Raw genomic sequence first — 15,893 nt, forward strand, 5'->3', positions numbered from 1 at the left:
GGCGGCACCGGGCCGGGCGCCCTCGGAGGAGGCCGCCCGAGAGAAAAGCGGCTCTCACCCTCACCTCGGGGTGCATCGGCCCGGAGGGGCTCCCCGCCGCGGCGCTGTTCCCGGCAGTGATTTCAGCTCTTTTAGAATTTGTCCAGCAGGTTTCCCGCGCTCGCGGGAAGCCGCTCCCCCAGGCCGGTGCAATGGCAGAGCGGGGCGGGGCGGCGCAGGCGCGCTGGGCGCGGGCCGGGCCGCAGGCGCTGCGGGTCGGCGCGGCAGCGGAGCCGCGGTGCCGCCGCGCCCCATGGCGGCCTCCGCGCAGCCCTCGGTGCCGCCGGCGCTGAGCGCGGAGCAGGCGAAGGGTGAGTGCGGCCGAGTGCCCGTGTGGCGCCGCTGGAGGACGCGGGGGGCCGGCGGGCGGCTGAGTGCCCGTGTCCCGCAGCCGTGCTGGCGGAGGTGATCAAGGCGTTCGGGGCGCCCGAGAACGCGCAGCGCATGGAGGAGGCTCGGGACAACGCCTGCAACGACATGGGCAAGATGCTGCAGTTCCTGCTGCCCGTGGCCACCCAGATCCAGCAGGACGTGATCAAGGCCTACGGGTTCAGCAGCGACGGCGAAGGTGGGTTCTTCCCCCGGGGCCGGGCGCGATGCTCCGGGCCCGCCGGGCGTCCCGCCCACCCCCTTTCCTTGCAGGCGTCCTCAAGTTCGCCCGGCTGATCAAATCCTACGAGTCGCAGGACCCGGAGATCGCCAGCATGTCCGGCAAGCTCAAGGCCATGTTCCTGCCGCCCATGACGCTGCCGCCGCACGGCGCCGGCACCGGCGGAGTTGCTGCCTCCTGAGCCCGCGGAGTTCTCCCGGTGTCCTCCTCCCGGTGTCCTGTCAGCCCTGGGAACGGGGCACTTGGACAAGGGAGACGCGGTCCTGGAAGGAAGGGGATGCTTTGTGTCTGCTCGTGAATAAAACGTGTGTTGAAAGTGCCCCTGTTCGTGAATGGCCGTGAGCTCAGCAGTGCTGCTCCCTGGCGCACAGGCAGGTGCAGCACGATGTACTTGCGACGCTCTTTTGGGAGGCCCACCATGCACCATGTTCTGCAAAAGGCTTGTGCAGAGCCTCGGTGTGAAGCCCTAGGATCTGCTATCACAGAGACAGGCATTAAGCACTTTACAAAGGCAAGCATTTTCAGGCGTGCTGTTTGAAGCATACCAGGAAATGTGTCCCTCAACACGATCCAGTGCCGTTCAGCAAGTGTTGTAGATGCCACTGAGGCCCCTGCCCCAGCAGCTAATTTACTGCTGCCCCCAGTGCCTGTGGCTGCCTTGTTTTGTGGCTGAATGTGCAATCCAGCACATTATCCTTAGTGAAAAAAGCAGCAGGGAGCGGCCGAGCGTGGGAGGGCTGCCTGCAGCCTGGATTAGAACAACATAAACAACATAAAATTTTTATCTCACCTCTTTTTTTTGGACTGCGTAGGGATCATCCTAGTGGCGCAGCCTTGCTCCTTTGCAATGTTTTCTTTCCCGTGTCATTCAGAGGGGACATCAGGTATGTCTGTCTGTAGCCTCCTGCCCTCTGTCCCTGTTGCCATTGGAAGAATTGAGGTCTTTGGCGACAGAAGGGAGGGGAAAAGGGCTGAGAGGGAAGGAGGCAGGCCTGGGAGAGCAGGGAGCCGCAAGCCAGGTGTGCGGGGCGCTCTGCGCTCGGAGTTACAAAGCGGGCAGGAATGCAGCCAGCGAGGGCGTGAGCTCCGGGGATGGGAGGCAGGAAGAGCACTCGGTCCCTTCCGTCTCCATCCACCTCTCCGAGCCTGGCCTTGGCCTTCCCCCACCCCTTTGATTATTCATTAACTACACTCCAGGAAGTGCTTTGCAAATGGTGAAAATTAAGCCCGCGGCTTGCGGCCCGAGGTTTGCCTGACCTGGAGCTGTCTCCTCCTCAGCCCGCCCGGGAGCAGGCGGGGTTCGGGGTTCGCCTGTGCGCATCGGGCTCAGGTGAGTCACGGGAGGCGCTGCCAGAGCTGCTCCAGCGCCCGGCACTCACTGCCATGAGCATCCAGCCCCGCCGCCGGGGTGCCCGGCCACCTCTCCTCTGCCAAGGTCTCTGATCTCTCCCCCAAATCCGTTTCAAGATCCTTTCTTGGTAATTGCAATATTGCTTTATTTTCTTTAGTGGGACCCCCCTTGGTTGAGGGCTGTGGTACTTCCTCCACCAGCTCCTGTCAGTCCTCCATCAGTGGGGATCTGAGAGACAAGACCCTGATGCCATCCCGTGGGTGAGTGCTGTGAATGCTAGTTAGGGCAAGAAAACAAGAGCTGTTGGTGAGAAAAAATAAAAATACCAGCAGTAGGAATCAGGCATAGAAGGAAAAAAAACCCCACTTTTTAATAGGAGCTGCCTATTAGAGGTAGCCAGAGGACTGGAGCTCACTGTGCTTTACATGGTTGCTGTTGCTCCTCCTCACTTTGGTAACAAGCAAGCAGGGTTTGTGATGCCCAGTCTGCTGCAGTTCCTCTGCCACCCTGACGCTGCAGCATCTCTGAATGGTTTTGCAGAGAGAGATGTCAGCTGCTTGGCCTTTTAAATTCTGGTTATTCCTTTATTTGATGCAGTCTTTCTAGCCCTTTATGGAACAAAAAGCGGGACATACAATCCTCACAGTCAGTCCTAACAGGTACCCTGCTCTGGAAGGGTGTCAGGAAATGGGATTTGCACTGGCATTACTCTCTGGTAAGAATTTGGGCAACCACAGTGGTCCAGCACTGTGCTGGAGCCCCAAGGCCTGCTGGAGAGCATGTGGCTTTGGCAAGTCACAGGAAGATGGTCCATCTGCCCATCACCAGGCAGCCTTTGCTCTGCACTGATGACTGAACTACAACAGACTTTTGGTACAGAACAGCAAAACCTCCTGTCCGAAATCATCTCCATGCTGAGATTTAGAAGAAGAAGATTAAAAAATGCAATGCTCATTCTCAAAAAGGGCTCCAAATTAACTCCCCCCAAATGTGAGGAAAGCATGGAACAATAAAGTTGTTATCTGAGCAAGAGGGTGCACAGTGTAATGGGAAAAGCAATGAATGTGATACTAAGGAAAGCGCCAGCATCTGCTTTTGTAAAGGCAAATATGGTCCTGTGAAACTGGAGGGTTTTGAGGGACTTAGCAGGCTTGTGGATAAGGCAGGTCTGGCCAGTGCAGTTTGTTTGGGTTTAAAGAATTTGACAAGATTTTCTCATCAAAGTCGTTAAATCACAGCATTAAAAAAGAAGATGAAGGTTTTCTTGAGTAAAGAATTACTAGAGAATAGTAAATGGAGGGTGGGAATTAACATCCCATTTTTACAGTAAAGGGAAGTCATCAGTGGTCAGATCACAGGGGCCTTATCTGAAATACACAATGTTCAGTATATTCCCAAGTGACCTGGGAATACAGCTTGGTGAGGTGAGAAAACTGGATGATGCTAGAAAGTTATTCAGGATAATAGGGTAGGAGTCAACTTGTGAATAATTTTGGAAAGACCTAATGGCAGTGAATGAGTGGGCAGTAGAACAGCAGATGAAAAGGCTCATGTAAAACAATGTCCATACAGAAGAATAATACAATTTTATAATTGCATATAAAACAATGGCTGTGAACGAATGGTAACCTCTCCTTGATTATAGAAGTCCGTGCAGTTGTTAGCTTACTGCTTGGTTGTAGTGAACATCGGGAAGCACCGCTGTCCATGACTCACCAACATTTTGAACACCACCGTTCTGTGCCCACCTTCACTCTTGTCTCCAAATCAAGATGCCAGAATTAGAAATACCTCTGAGAGGGACAGCAAAGGTGGCCAGAGGTACAGAATAGTTCTGTACAAAAAGAACCCCTTAGCAGGGCTGGAGTCTTCAGCCTGGCAAAGGGTTGAGGATGGATATGGATATTTCAGGTCTGTTACCACGAGCAGCTTGGAGCAAGGGGAGAGAAACAGGAATCACCCACTGATTTTCCTTTCTTTACAACAACCAGGTGTTTAAAAAGAGTCAGGGAGCAGGTTATACAGCGAGTCAAAGGAGGGGGTATTTCTGTAACTGAGCAATGGAGCTCTTTGCCAAAGGGCACAAAATTTGTTATGCATTTGACAGTTGACTACAAGTAGCTGCTGACAGAGACTTAGGAAGAACAAGGGCAAAAGAAACTATACACAACCTTTCTCTCTGCTCTTCCTTTGACAACTATTTTGACCTCTGGATTGCCTAGTCCTACCCCTGCTGCCCCAAAACTAGCTCAGGTGGCTCAGGGCCTTATTCGGGTGAGTCCTGACATCTGCCAGGGTGGAGGTTCCTCAGCTGCTCTGGGGACCCGTGGCAAGTGCTGAACCCCCTTGGGGGGGAGCACGTGTGCAGTTTTTCCTGATACCTAATCAGAATTTCCCTTGCTTCGGGTGATGCCTGTTGCCTCTTGTCTTTTTCTTGTGTCCCACAAGAAAGAACCTGACTTATCAGCTCCAAACCCCCACGGCCCCTTTCAGGTAGTCTCAGACAAGTGTTAAATCCCTCCTTAAGCATCTTTTCTTCAAGCTGAATAAACCCAGCTTGCTCTCTGCTATGCTCGAGGCTCTTCACTTGCATTAGTGGCATTATGCTGGGTTCTTTCCAGTTTCTCAGGGCCTTTTTTTTTTTCTTGCAGCAATCCAGATGTGTGTCTTTTAATTAGCTATTTCATTTATCTTCTGCTGTAAATTTGTTACTGTGCTAGCTGTGGCCTGGTTCCACAAGGGATTTACAAGATGAGGTTCTAACACCTGTGTTGTACTGAAAGCCAAACAGTGTAAGAGTTTGCTGAAATCTCTTGACCTCTTAATTATATTAAAAAAGTGTTTTAGTGGCTCAATTATAGCCTAATTATATTTAGTGGCTCAGCTGTTCCATGCCGCAGCCATTTGGGAGAGCAGCCTTGAAGATACCGACTGATGGCTTCTCTGTGGTGACATTTCCGTCCCTTGCTGGTCGTTTTTAATTGGAGGGCCCAGATCAAAGGCACCAGAGCGGCTGCATGCATCCACTCCTTTCCTAAAATGAAAGCAAGCAGAAGGGTAAACTCATCCTGTAAGTTATGTGATATGGGATTTTTGTCCACAAAAATACCGTCAAGAGGTTGCACTGCACCCTGTGGCTTGTCCTTCTGGAGGATACTGAGTTCCGTGGGATAAATGCTCTCTCACCCTTTCTTATTCTGGTCTGGGCTCTTTGCAACGTGTTCTTTCCCTGTTCCCCTCTGTCCAGCTAATGTTCAGTTCCTCAGACAGATTTTCTCCTTCAGTGTAGGGTGCAGGGATGCCTAAGTTTTGGTTTTCATCTGCCTTGGCTTCATATTGACTCAGCATACTCTAATATGCTTTTGATATCAGGAATTATTTTTTGGGACTTCTCCCTGGAAGTTCCTGCCTTTTCTCCCTTGGCAATAAGCATAACTTGTTTCCTGTTCCTGCTAGACTGATTTAAGTGCTGCCTTTCTGGTGCAACTTCTGCAACTTTGTTGTTCCCTTGAGTTGGTTCTGTGCATTTAAAATCTCCTTGGTTTTTAATATCAGTTCTAAGTCAGTACCTCTGGCTGCCTGCAGCTCACTGCACCCCAGCTCACCATGTGCATGAAACTAGAAGCATTTCTAAGGAAGCTGTTGTAGGTGCCTGGGTTGCCTTTCTAGCAATGAAGTTTAGCTTCCCACTCCTCTCTCCTGTACTTCCCTTTGTTGCTGGTTTCTGTCTTGGCCACGAGTTTTTGTCTAGGTCTTAGCTAGCAGCCTGTTCATCTTTTTGCAGGATTTCCCAGTCTGGTGGTGTGGGGGGAAGTCTGCAGCTGCTGCTGCTGCTTGAAATGAGCAAGGCTCTTGCTGTTGCTGCTGCCCACAGCATACAGGGTAGCTGAGATGGCCCCAGGGAAAAGCCAGGATCTTCTGCCAGCTGGATTGCACTCTTAGGCCACGGCTTAGCTCCCATTCTTTCACCAGACCTGCAGACCTTGAAACCAGTGTTGTGGGCAGGGCAGTCATGGGCCACAGCTGGAAGCAGCTAGGTGACTGGAATGGTTTTCCTTCTTTTTATACGTGGTTGTCCAGGCTGTCAGCTTTGGCCTCAGTATGGGGTGCTGGCATTTTGAAGGTCCTTGGCTCAGCTCCCTCAGTGCTGTGTGGGCTCCATGTAGGTAGTAGCTGTTTGTCCTGGTCTCTGCCTGCCTTCTTGGGCAGCTTCACCACCCTCTCCCAACCTCTCCTTCCCTTTTGAGCTGCCTGTGTCAGTCCCATCCCATGGCAGGCTGGTTTCAGGCAGGCACTGCTGTGCTCAGAGCACTAGCCTGGACCTTGAAGTCTGCAGCTCTGGATTCACACGGATTCCCCCCTGTGCCTGTACAGAGCATGTGGGACATTTGGGACCATTTGTGTTGCTCGTTGGCCTTTTGGAGGAAAAGGGGAACAGAGGACTAGCAGAACTGAATTTTGTGAACACGGCCAGAACCCAAGATGCATATGAAGAGTCAACCCTTGTGTGCTAAAGACAGGGACCCAAAAATAATAGGGGCTATGGGGAGGAAAGACACAAAAGGAGAAGCAGAAGTGTATGCAAAGTAGCTTGGGGCTGCGGAGTGGATGGCTCAGAGCGCTTCCTGTTCCCGGAGCTGTGCGTGCCCCGCCGTGTACGGGCTCGCGCCTGCCCGTGCCCAGCAGCACTGCACTGCGGGCCCGAGATCCAGGCACCTGCCCTGGAAAATGTGGATGGAGAGGGTCTGAATGGACTGACAGTCGACTCCAGGAGAGATACATGGCCAGCTCCCAAGAGGCGCAGGAGCAGTTTGGCGTTGGGTGCCTCAGCACAGACCTCCGACTTCCCTTTCCTTTCCAGCGCAAACTGATTTTTCCTCTGTGCTTTTTGGGTTGCTTTAGTGGCAGCCACTTGGCCACCTCTTCTTTCTCCCTCCACAATGGTGAGGTAAGAGGGTCTGAGAGGTCTGTGTGTGTAAGGAATGGGAGCAGGGAAGTAGGATGGGTGAGGGCAGGGGTGGCCCTGGAAGCCGTATCTGTCATGGGAATCGTCCATAGGCTGGGGGAGGCATCAGGCAGGAAGGGATGCTGCTGCTGATTTTCACCTAGGGATGCTGACTGGGGACCATTCACCCTACAAATCTCCACAATAGTGCCTGGCCTTTGTCATTCACTTGGTCTTGCTTTTATTTTCTCTGCTAGGTGGTTTCACCGTGACCTGAGTGGGCTGGAAGCTGAAGCCTTACTGAAGGGACGAGGTGTCCATGGGAGCTTCCTGGCCAGACCCAGTCGGAGGAATCAGGGGGATTTTTCCCTTTCAGTCCGGTGAGTAACTTGGACCCCAGCTTCTGTCTTTGCAGTGTTACATACACAGATTGCCTAGATCCTCACATGTCCTGTGGCATCTTCTTCATCGTGTCTCTATTCCTTTGAGTTCTTCTCAACTGTAAAATGACCTCAGCTTCCCAGTGTCTTCTAGAGCCTCCTTCAAGCTGCCCAAGGAGTTTCTCTTTCCAGTCATCTCCATTCACAGGGATGGTTTGCTCTGGTTCCATGGGTGGGAGGTAGTGCAGGACACTTTCCTGCCCCTTTTCCAACCACCTCATTGGACTGCCTTGTGCTTTATTCCACAGGGTTGGTGATCAGGTAACCCACATCCGCATCCAGAATACTGGGGATTTCTATGACCTGTATGGAGGGGAGAAGTTTGCCACCTTGTCAGAACTGGTGGAGTACTACACGCAGCAACAGGGCTCGCTGCAGGACAAAGATGGAACCATCATCGACTTGCGATACCCGCTCAACTGTTCTGACCCCACGACAGAGAGGTACAGCCACAGCAAGGAGCTGCTGCATCTGTGATTAATGTTTTATGGCTTCTTTTCTGTCCTGCCTACATCCCCAGAGCAAACCCTTCAAAAGATCCCTCCTGCCTTTCTTAACCTCCTCTGTGCCCATGGGGACAGCATCCCCAGGAAAAGCTGTGTGTACCTTGATCCATCACAGCAGACCTAGTGGGGATCTATTTTTACTTCTGGTTTCCGGTTGCCTTTGCTATTTATATACTGTTTCTGAAAGAAAAGGTTGCGGTGTCCGGTGTGGCTCTGCAGTGGTCTGTGGAGGGGCACGTTGTGTGGAAACCCTCAGATGTGCCCCAAACCTCCTTGGTTATTCTAGGCCTGAGTGACTCACGTAGCTGCGAGCAGGACCATGTTCCCCTGCTATTCCTGGCCTGCTTAGTCTCCTTCCTGTCCTCGCTTTGCATGTGTCTCTCACACCAAGTTCCTAAATCAAATCAGGTGGTTTTGCCCTTGCTTTTTGCTTTCAGGCCCTTTGATGCAGCTCGGGGGAGCTGTCATGCCCTGCTCTGGGGTGACAAGTCCTTCTTGCACAGGTCCACCTCGGGCACCTGGAGGCAGGGAGCAGAGATGCCCTGGGCCGAAACATCAGGGTACCCCCCAGCTTGCTCTGGGGTCAGGCTGCAGAGGGGCAGGTCTGCTGCTGGCTGTCCTCTCCAGTCAAGGCCATTGCTTCGTGGCCCCGCAGTTTCCTCCCTTCCTCCTGCGGTTGGAAACTTACCCCCTCCCCCCCTCGGGCTCTTACGAAAGCTCCTCTCACTCTCTCCCCAAGTGATTTTCCGTCACGTGGCTCTGAAGAGCTGGGCTTTGCTGGGGGAGGGAGGAATGGGACCCATTAACCCCCTCCTAGCTGTGGGGAAGGGAGGCTGGGAGACCTCTTCGATGGGCAGGAGGGGCCAGCCCATCCCAAGGTGGCATCTGAGCACGTGGTGGCTGAACCATTCTCTGAGGACGTTCAGAAATCAATGACAACCGTGCAGCGAGAGTCACCAGCTGCTTCTTGCAGTGCATGGGGTGAGGGTCAACAAAAGTGACTTGCTGAGCCCAATAACTGTGTGAACCTCTTGCTGTACGTGGAGCAACCCCTTGCTCTGACCAGATGCAGGGGAGAGTGAATAAATGCCCCGGCTGTCTCTGTGACTGGGCTGCGGTCTCCTGAACTCCATCTCAGTTCATGGGAACAAATAGCCCCCTAACAGTGTGAAGTTCACCACTACCATACCAGCCCTTCCCTGTTAGCTGCTCCATGGGAAGTAAATCCATTCCTACATCCCCATGGCAAGGCAGGGAACACCGTGGTCAAATGGGGATGCTCCTGACCTTGTGCTAGGAGGAGAGAAGGAGCTGCTGAGTGTTTGTACTGAGGACAAGAATGTGCACATGGATCAGCTCCTTATGCTCACTCCCATGGCCAGGGTGATTGCTGCAGTGTGATGTGCTTAGAGAATGGGAATTATCTTTTGAGTGAAGAGGTGACTGAGTTTCAGAAAGAGGAGTTGCTGGAATGGTTCTTTAATGGATCTGATCTCAACACAACCATCTGGGTGCTGCTAAATCTGATGGGAGAGTTTCTGACTCAGTGGGGCTTATTTTTGTTTCCCTGGTGTTTGAGTTTCCAGAGCCCCTTGCAACAGTCCCAATAATACTGTGAGGTGCTGAAACACACAGACTACCCTCTCCCAACTGGTGTTCCAGGCAGAAACTATCACTAAGCTGTGCCTGTGTGTGTGTCACACAATGGATCACACTTGGTGCTTTCCCGCTGTGTCCTCCGGTACCACCTCTGCTCCCTAGGTCTCTTCTGTCTCTACCTCATCCCTTGCACTTTCCTCTTCTGCCCAGCTCTCCACCTTCTATCTCATATGCTTTTCCCAAGATCCTGCTCCTCCTTCCCTCTCTCATTCCTTCCTCTCTGTCTCCCCCTTCCTTTCCTCCTCCCTCACCCTTCCTCAGTGTTGCTGTTCTTCACTCATCAGCTCAAGGGCATCCACTTCCTGCATCTCCACCTCTTTTCTGACCCTCTCTTGTTTTTCCTTAGGTGGTACCATGGGCATCTGTCAGGCCCTGCAGCCGAGTCACTGCTCCAGGCCAAAGCTACCCCTTGGACCTTCTTGGTGCGGGAGAGCCTCAGCAAACCTGGAGACTTTGTCTTGTCTGTCCTCACTGACCAGCCCAAACCTGGGTCTGATGCTCCAGCTGGGGCAACCGGTGCCTCTGGGACCCGGCTCAAAGTCACACACATCAAGATCATGTGTGAGGTGAGCAGTGGGAGGACAGGAGGAGAGGCGGTGGTCTGATGGATGTCACCAAAATGGCTGTGACAATTTCTCCTGTTTCTTTCATATGGGATGATGAGATTCCAAGGAGAGAATGCAACTGGCCTTAAATGGGATTGGAGGGCAATACACCTTCTCTGGGCTTTGATCCACTGAGAGCACTACAGCGAGAGCACGGAGCCGTGAACTCCGTGTGCTCGGGGCAAGCTCCTCCGACCTCCCTGCCAGAGCAAGTGCTTTCCTAGATGGTGCAGGGTAGTGCCTGTGGATCTGCCCCCCAGCATTGCCTTTTTCCTGAGCGTTGTAAGCTTTGTCTATGGGACAGGTGGAAAGAGTGGGGGCTGTGCAGCCTGGAGAGTTTGGGGAGATCTTACCGCACCTTCCAGTACCTAAAGGAGGCTCATGAGAAAGGTGGAGGAGGACTTTTTGCAAGGGCATGGAGTGATAGAGCAAGGGGGAATGCCTTCAAACTGAAAGAGAGCAGGTTTAGATGGGATAATAGGAAAAAATACTGTGAGGTTGGTGAGGCACTGGCTCAGGTTTGTCAGAGAAACTGCATGCCTCATTCTTGGAAATGTTTGAGGCAGGCTGGAGGGGGCTCTGGGCAACCCAGTCTAGTGGAAAGTGTCCCTGCCCATGGCAGAGGGTTTGGAATTAGCTGCCCTTTCTGATGCCTTCCAACCCAAACTATTCCAGAATTCTGTTATGAACGTTATGAGTGAGACATTACACATTCTTCCTCTGTTTAGAATGGACGCTACACAATTGGAGGGGCTGAGATGTTTGACAGCTTGGCAGATCTGGTGGAGCACTTCAAGAAGATTGGAATTGAGGAGATGTCTGGTTCCTTTGTGTACCTGAAGCAGGTAAGTCCAGTTTCCTGTTTTTTTGTCGCCCTTTGGAGGTACTGATTTATTGGATTTTTCTCCTTTATGCCCCTGTCCTTCTTTTTTCCATGGTGCACAGAGGACTTTGCTCTCCAGCAGCATCTCTCTCTCTCTCTCTCTCTCTCTCTCTCACCTATTGTGTTTTCCCGTCCCCAGCCCTACTATGCTACGAGGGTGAATGCTGCTGACATTGAGAACAGAGTGCAGGAACTGAACAAGAAGACAAGTCTGTCTGAGGAGACATCCAAGGCTGGATTCTGGGAGGAATTTGATGTAAGAAACTACTGGGGGACATTATTTGGGAATTCTGCATGCCATCTCATTTTCCATCCTCGATTTCTTCCTGTATACAAATTTCTTGTGTCTTGTCAATTTATTTCTGAAAGAAATGTCTGTTTGGAACCAGTTCCCCTGGGGAATGAGTCTCATCTTTAAGTGAACCCAGTGATGTAGAAATGTGCTTTTTTATGGCTGGGAGAGTGAGTCACCAAGACAGTAAGGGCTGAAGCCTCAGGCTTCTCAAGTCTAGGTTTGGTTTTCACTTTTCTGCTCCCCCACAGCATGCCCATGTGTCATCAGAGCCATCACTGTGCCTCCTAGTGCCCACCTTCTCTATCATACATTGTGACCTTGCCGTGACTATTCTTTCTTCTGCTCTCAGAGCCTGCAAAAACAGGAAGCCAAGCACCTGTTTGACCGTCATGAGGGCCAGAGACCTGAAAATAAGAGCAAGAACCGATACAAGAACATACTGCCCTGTGAGTCTTGCTTCTCCACTATAAAATAAACCCAAGCAGACAGACAGGCAATGAAGAGCTGTCTAAGCCATCCCTGCCTCAGCCCACTCTGTCCTCCAGAGCAGGGTACAAGGTGTATGGCACTGAGGAATTAAGAGCTGATGAGGGAGGTCACAGCCTTTTCCTGGGCATCAGGAGGGTTGCATCACTCATTAGCTTCTGTGGTCCATCACAGAGGCAGAGAGATGGGAGGACAGAGTGAGATTGGTCTGAACACAGAGAGGGAGAGCTGAGGATATGGGGCATTACTGGGAATCGTGACTGAGGTGGCACAGGGTAGGGAGGGAGCTCTGTGTGGCTGTGCATGGAGTATCTCACTGCACTGTTCATTCCTTCACTGCACCCCCAGTTGATCACTCCAGAGTCATCCTCCAGGGAAGGGACCCAAATATACCTGGATCTGACTACATCAATGCCAACTATGTCAAGGTGAGATTCTTGAAAGACAGCTGTGTGCCTGTCCAGAACAGTGCCAAGGCAGGGGAAGGTCTGCTGCTCCTGCAGCCCTCCTGACCCTCCCCTGTCTGCACTCAGAACACCCTGATCAGCCCAGATGAGTGCACCAAGACCTACATCGCCAGCCAGGGCTGCCTGGATGCCACAGTCAACGACTTGTGGCAAATGGTGTGGCAGGAGAACACACGCATTATTGTGATGACAACACGGGAGGTGGAAAAAGGCCGGGTAAGTAGCAGTCTTCCTTTCCAACCACTGCTCTGCTTTCTCTCTCTCCTGCCTTCTGCCCATCCTCACCCTGCCCTCTCTGCCCACACAGAACAAGTGTGTGCCTTACTGGCCAGAGCTGGGCAGCACGAAGGAGTACGGTCCCTACCTTGTGCAGAACGCCGGGGAGCACGACGCGCTGGAGTACAAACTCCGGCACCTCTGCGTGTGCCCCAAGGACAACGTGAGTGTGCCTCACCAAGGGCTGCCATCCCAGCCCCCACACTGCTACACCTGGCAACTGCTGGGTGCTGTGACAATGCTGCTGTTCTAGCATTCCTGGGGCTGCTTTTCCACCTGGTTTGGGCTGGAATCACACTGGTGGTTCTCTCTGGCTCCAGACTCACCTCTCCCTGGGACAGAGGCCAGGGACAGGACTGGGTTGCAGTTTTACCAGTGGGGTGCTTTGCTCTTCTCAGGGCAAGGCTGTGCGTGAGATCTGGCAATACCAGTACCTGAGCTGGCCTGACCATGGTGTGCCCAGTGAGCCGGGAGGAGTCCTCAGCTTCCTTGACCAGATAAACCAGAAGCAAGAGAGCATCCCCAACGCAGGGCCTATTCTGGTACACTGCAGGTTGGTACAGAGGCTGGAGTTTGAAGCATCCTCCATCCCTTATCTAGGGTGAGATACAGAAAGTCTGTCCTGCTGCTTCCAGCTCTACCCCAGGACTTGTGAGTGAAGCATATACCAGTCCCAATATTTGCTTTTTTCTTCTTCAGTGCCCCCACACCAAACTCTCTACCTGTTGAACCCATGACTCTTTTGTGGCATTGCTGAACAGCTGCTACAAGAGGCACATGCTTCCCCAGAAGCAGCTGCATTTTGTTTCAGGAGCTGTCTTGCTCTGACCTCTGCTTGTCCTCTCCTTGCAGTGCTGGGATTGGCCGCACTGGGACTATCATCGTCATTGATATGATAGTGGAAACAATCTCCACCAAGGGTAAGAGCACCCCAAAGGATCTCAGCATGAACTGGACTACCCCATAGGGCTTTGCCTTTAAGTTCAGCTGCAGAGGGATGAAAACTATCAGCTGTCAGTGGGAGTAGATCCTGCCATGGCCCTAAGTTGTTCTGCTGGATCTCTGTTCCATATCCACTTATGGCTTTAGCCTTCCCTGGGCTTTGGCTTTTCCTCCAAGGCCAGACTTCAAAGATACTGAGCAGGGGGAGAGCTGGGAGGTTCATACAGCAATAAAGAGTATGGAAGGAGGTGAAAACTTCATGCCTGTCTTCCACTGTGGCTGCTTTTGGTAGAGAACTGGGTGAGGGGGCAGTGAATATGTCAATAAACTTTTCTGGTGCTCCTTGCTAGGGCTGGACTGTGACATTGACATCCAGAAGACCATCCAGATGGTGAGGGCCCAGCGATCTGGGATGGTGCAGACAGAGGCCCAGTACAAGTTCATCTACATGGCCATCTGCCAGTTCATAGAGGCAACCAAGAAAAAGCTGGAAGTTATCCAGGTGAGAGAAAAGGGGCTCTACTGCCCTGTGAGACTAAGCCCTTCATGCTGCTGGCTCTGAGCCCAGGTGCTCTTTCAGAGGTTTTAAGCTAACACTGAGACCTACACAAACTACAATAGTGCAGTAAGATCTGTGTCCCTGTTCCTCTCTTCTAAGACTTTTAAATTCAGGGGACAAGTTCATTAGCAGTTCAAGTACCAATCCCTTCTGAACTGCTAAACAGCAGTTAAATTTTAATACAGTTACTTGAACTATGTTCTGAATAATATCAAGTGCTGTTTTGTTACAAACTTAGTTTAGGTCAAGCAAAGACTTTCCTTGCCTCTTCTTTCCTCTTTGTCTTTCACATCCTGGTTTTGCAGCTGCAAAATCTTTTCCTGCTATTTAATAAGTGGTGTCTTTTCTCTTTCCTTGTAGCTTCTGGCTACATGCTATAGCTCCGGCTGTTTTTATATTCTTTAGCAGAAATTTGGGACTTCTGGGCATTCTAGTGCCTCCAGAGATTTGTTTCCCCACTGTTGCCTCCTGCACAAGGCTGCGTTTGCACCTGCTGCTCACCTCTGGCAGTGGCAGTGTGCTGAGCCCCGGCATTTCAGCAATCCACCAGCTTCCACTGAGATCCTAGCACAAAGTGGGGTTTGACAGCCCATGGTGCCTCAAGTGCACCTCCCAGACCACTCTTCTAAGCCTGTTTTTCCTCTCCTGCAGTCTCAGAAAGGCAAGCCAAACGAGTGTGAGTATGGGAACATCGCCTACCCCCCTGCCGTGAGGAATGCGCACGCCAAGGTTTCGCGAAAACCCTCCAAGTAAGAGCTCACCTACAGCACAGGCCCAGCTCTGCCTGCCCCTGGCAAGTCTGCCTGCTGGCTTGGCTGGCTTTTTCCTCTTCCTCACTTTTTCCCTGGTCTTACAGGCAGAAAGAGGAGTCAACAGTGTATGAGAACTTGGGGAAAAAGGAGGAGAAGGTGCGGAAACAACGCTCCTCAGAGAAGAAGATGAAAGGCTCACTAAAGAAAAAATAACCACACGTTGCAGGTACCCCCATGGGGGTTTGAACCTGGGCTGCAGGACTGGAGCTCACATCCCAGCTGGCCTGTCTCGCATTCCTTGCTCTTGCACTGGAACAAAGCCTTCCCCTTCTGTTCCGTGCCAGCTTTCAGTGCCGTGAACCAGAGCGCTCTCCAGCTCAGCTGACCGGCTCCACGGTCCCTTGGAGCAAAGTCTCTCCAGCGCCCTCCTCATCCATTAGCAGGAAAAGGTCACGCCCCTCCTTCCCTTGCTCCCTGAGCACCGGGGCCCAAACTCGCCTTTGCTCTGTCAGCTTGAGTGGAATTCTCAGGGAAGAGCTAAGAAAGGTCAATCCAGGAGCTACATCTCTGCCCTACATCTCTGAGTTAAGTTTATCCTGTTTGTGTTCCCTGAAGCTTCAGCTTTTCAAGTATGGAGGTTTTGGCCTGTTTCAGATCAGCTCCTCTGCAATTCAACAGGAGACCTCCTTTCTTTAATACCAACCTTCTGCCCCTCTTATCCTTTTGCTATCTCATCCTTCACCTGGAAGCTGTAAATATACCAGAATTTGATGTGATGGCCATGTTTTCTTCTTTGTTTGTAAATAAACTTGTGTTTGTTTGACTACCAGGTCCCAAAAGGTTTTCTTCACTGAGTGTTAGCTGTACTCCTGATTTCACCTGCAGATCTGCAGACTTAGAAGGATGGCTCCAGCTTAGTTTTCCTGATTTTCTATTAGCTACATGCTTCTGAACAGAAGCTGTGACCAATTATGGTGGCTCCCTGCTGTGAAGCTCAAGTGTTGGTAGTCAGCAGCAAAGTCTGAGCATGGAAAGTCAGGTGTGACAAACTCTGACACAGCTTTTATATCTAAATTTT

At 51.8% G+C, this 15,893-nt stretch overlaps 2 protein-coding genes and 1 non-coding gene across 4 annotated transcripts; all 3 read left to right on the top strand.

Annotated features, from left to right (window-relative positions):
• Window positions 1–114: 114 nt before the first annotated feature.
• On the top strand, window positions 115–175 carry LOC135295684 (U7 small nuclear RNA). Its single transcript, XR_010357825.1, has one exon. It is a non-coding gene; the product is annotated as a U7 small nuclear RNA (small nuclear RNA).
• A 17-nt stretch (window positions 176–192) lies between these two features.
• C2H12orf57 (chromosome 2 C12orf57 homolog) lies at window positions 193–968 on the top strand. The gene is made up of 3 exons (XM_064410485.1): window positions 193–350; window positions 431–607; window positions 682–968. The coding sequence occupies exons 1-3, from the start codon at window positions 293–295 to the stop codon at window positions 828–830; spliced, it is 384 nt and encodes a 127-aa protein (XP_064266555.1). The 5' UTR covers window positions 193–292; the 3' UTR covers window positions 831–968.
• A 148-nt stretch (window positions 969–1,116) lies between these two features.
• On the top strand, window positions 1,117–15,219 carry PTPN6 (protein tyrosine phosphatase non-receptor type 6). 2 transcript variants are annotated; one of them, XM_064410483.1, is made up of 16 exons: window positions 1,117–1,533; window positions 2,158–2,260; window positions 7,203–7,325; window positions 7,634–7,828; window positions 9,897–10,116; window positions 10,884–11,000; window positions 11,178–11,294; window positions 11,683–11,779; window positions 12,168–12,247; window positions 12,353–12,502; window positions 12,594–12,725; window positions 12,961–13,115; window positions 13,415–13,482; window positions 13,855–14,006; window positions 14,715–14,812; window positions 14,920–15,219. In XM_064410483.1, exons 1-16 carry the CDS (start codon window positions 1,497–1,499, stop codon window positions 15,026–15,028), a joined length of 1,953 nt encoding a protein of 650 aa, XP_064266553.1. In that variant the 5' UTR covers window positions 1,117–1,496; the 3' UTR covers window positions 15,029–15,219. The 2 variants fall into 2 exon arrangements, with proteins under 2 accessions (XP_064266553.1, XP_064266554.1); XM_064410484.1 differs by lacking the exons at window positions 1,117–1,533; window positions 2,158–2,260 and adding an exon at window positions 2,289–6,948.
• The last annotated feature ends 674 nt before the right edge of the window (window positions 15,220–15,893 follow it).

Source organism: Passer domesticus, chromosome 2 (genome assembly GCF_036417665.1).
Source record: "Passer domesticus isolate bPasDom1 chromosome 2, bPasDom1.hap1, whole genome shotgun sequence".
NCBI lineage: Eukaryota > Metazoa > Chordata > Aves > Passeriformes > Passeridae > Passer > Passer domesticus.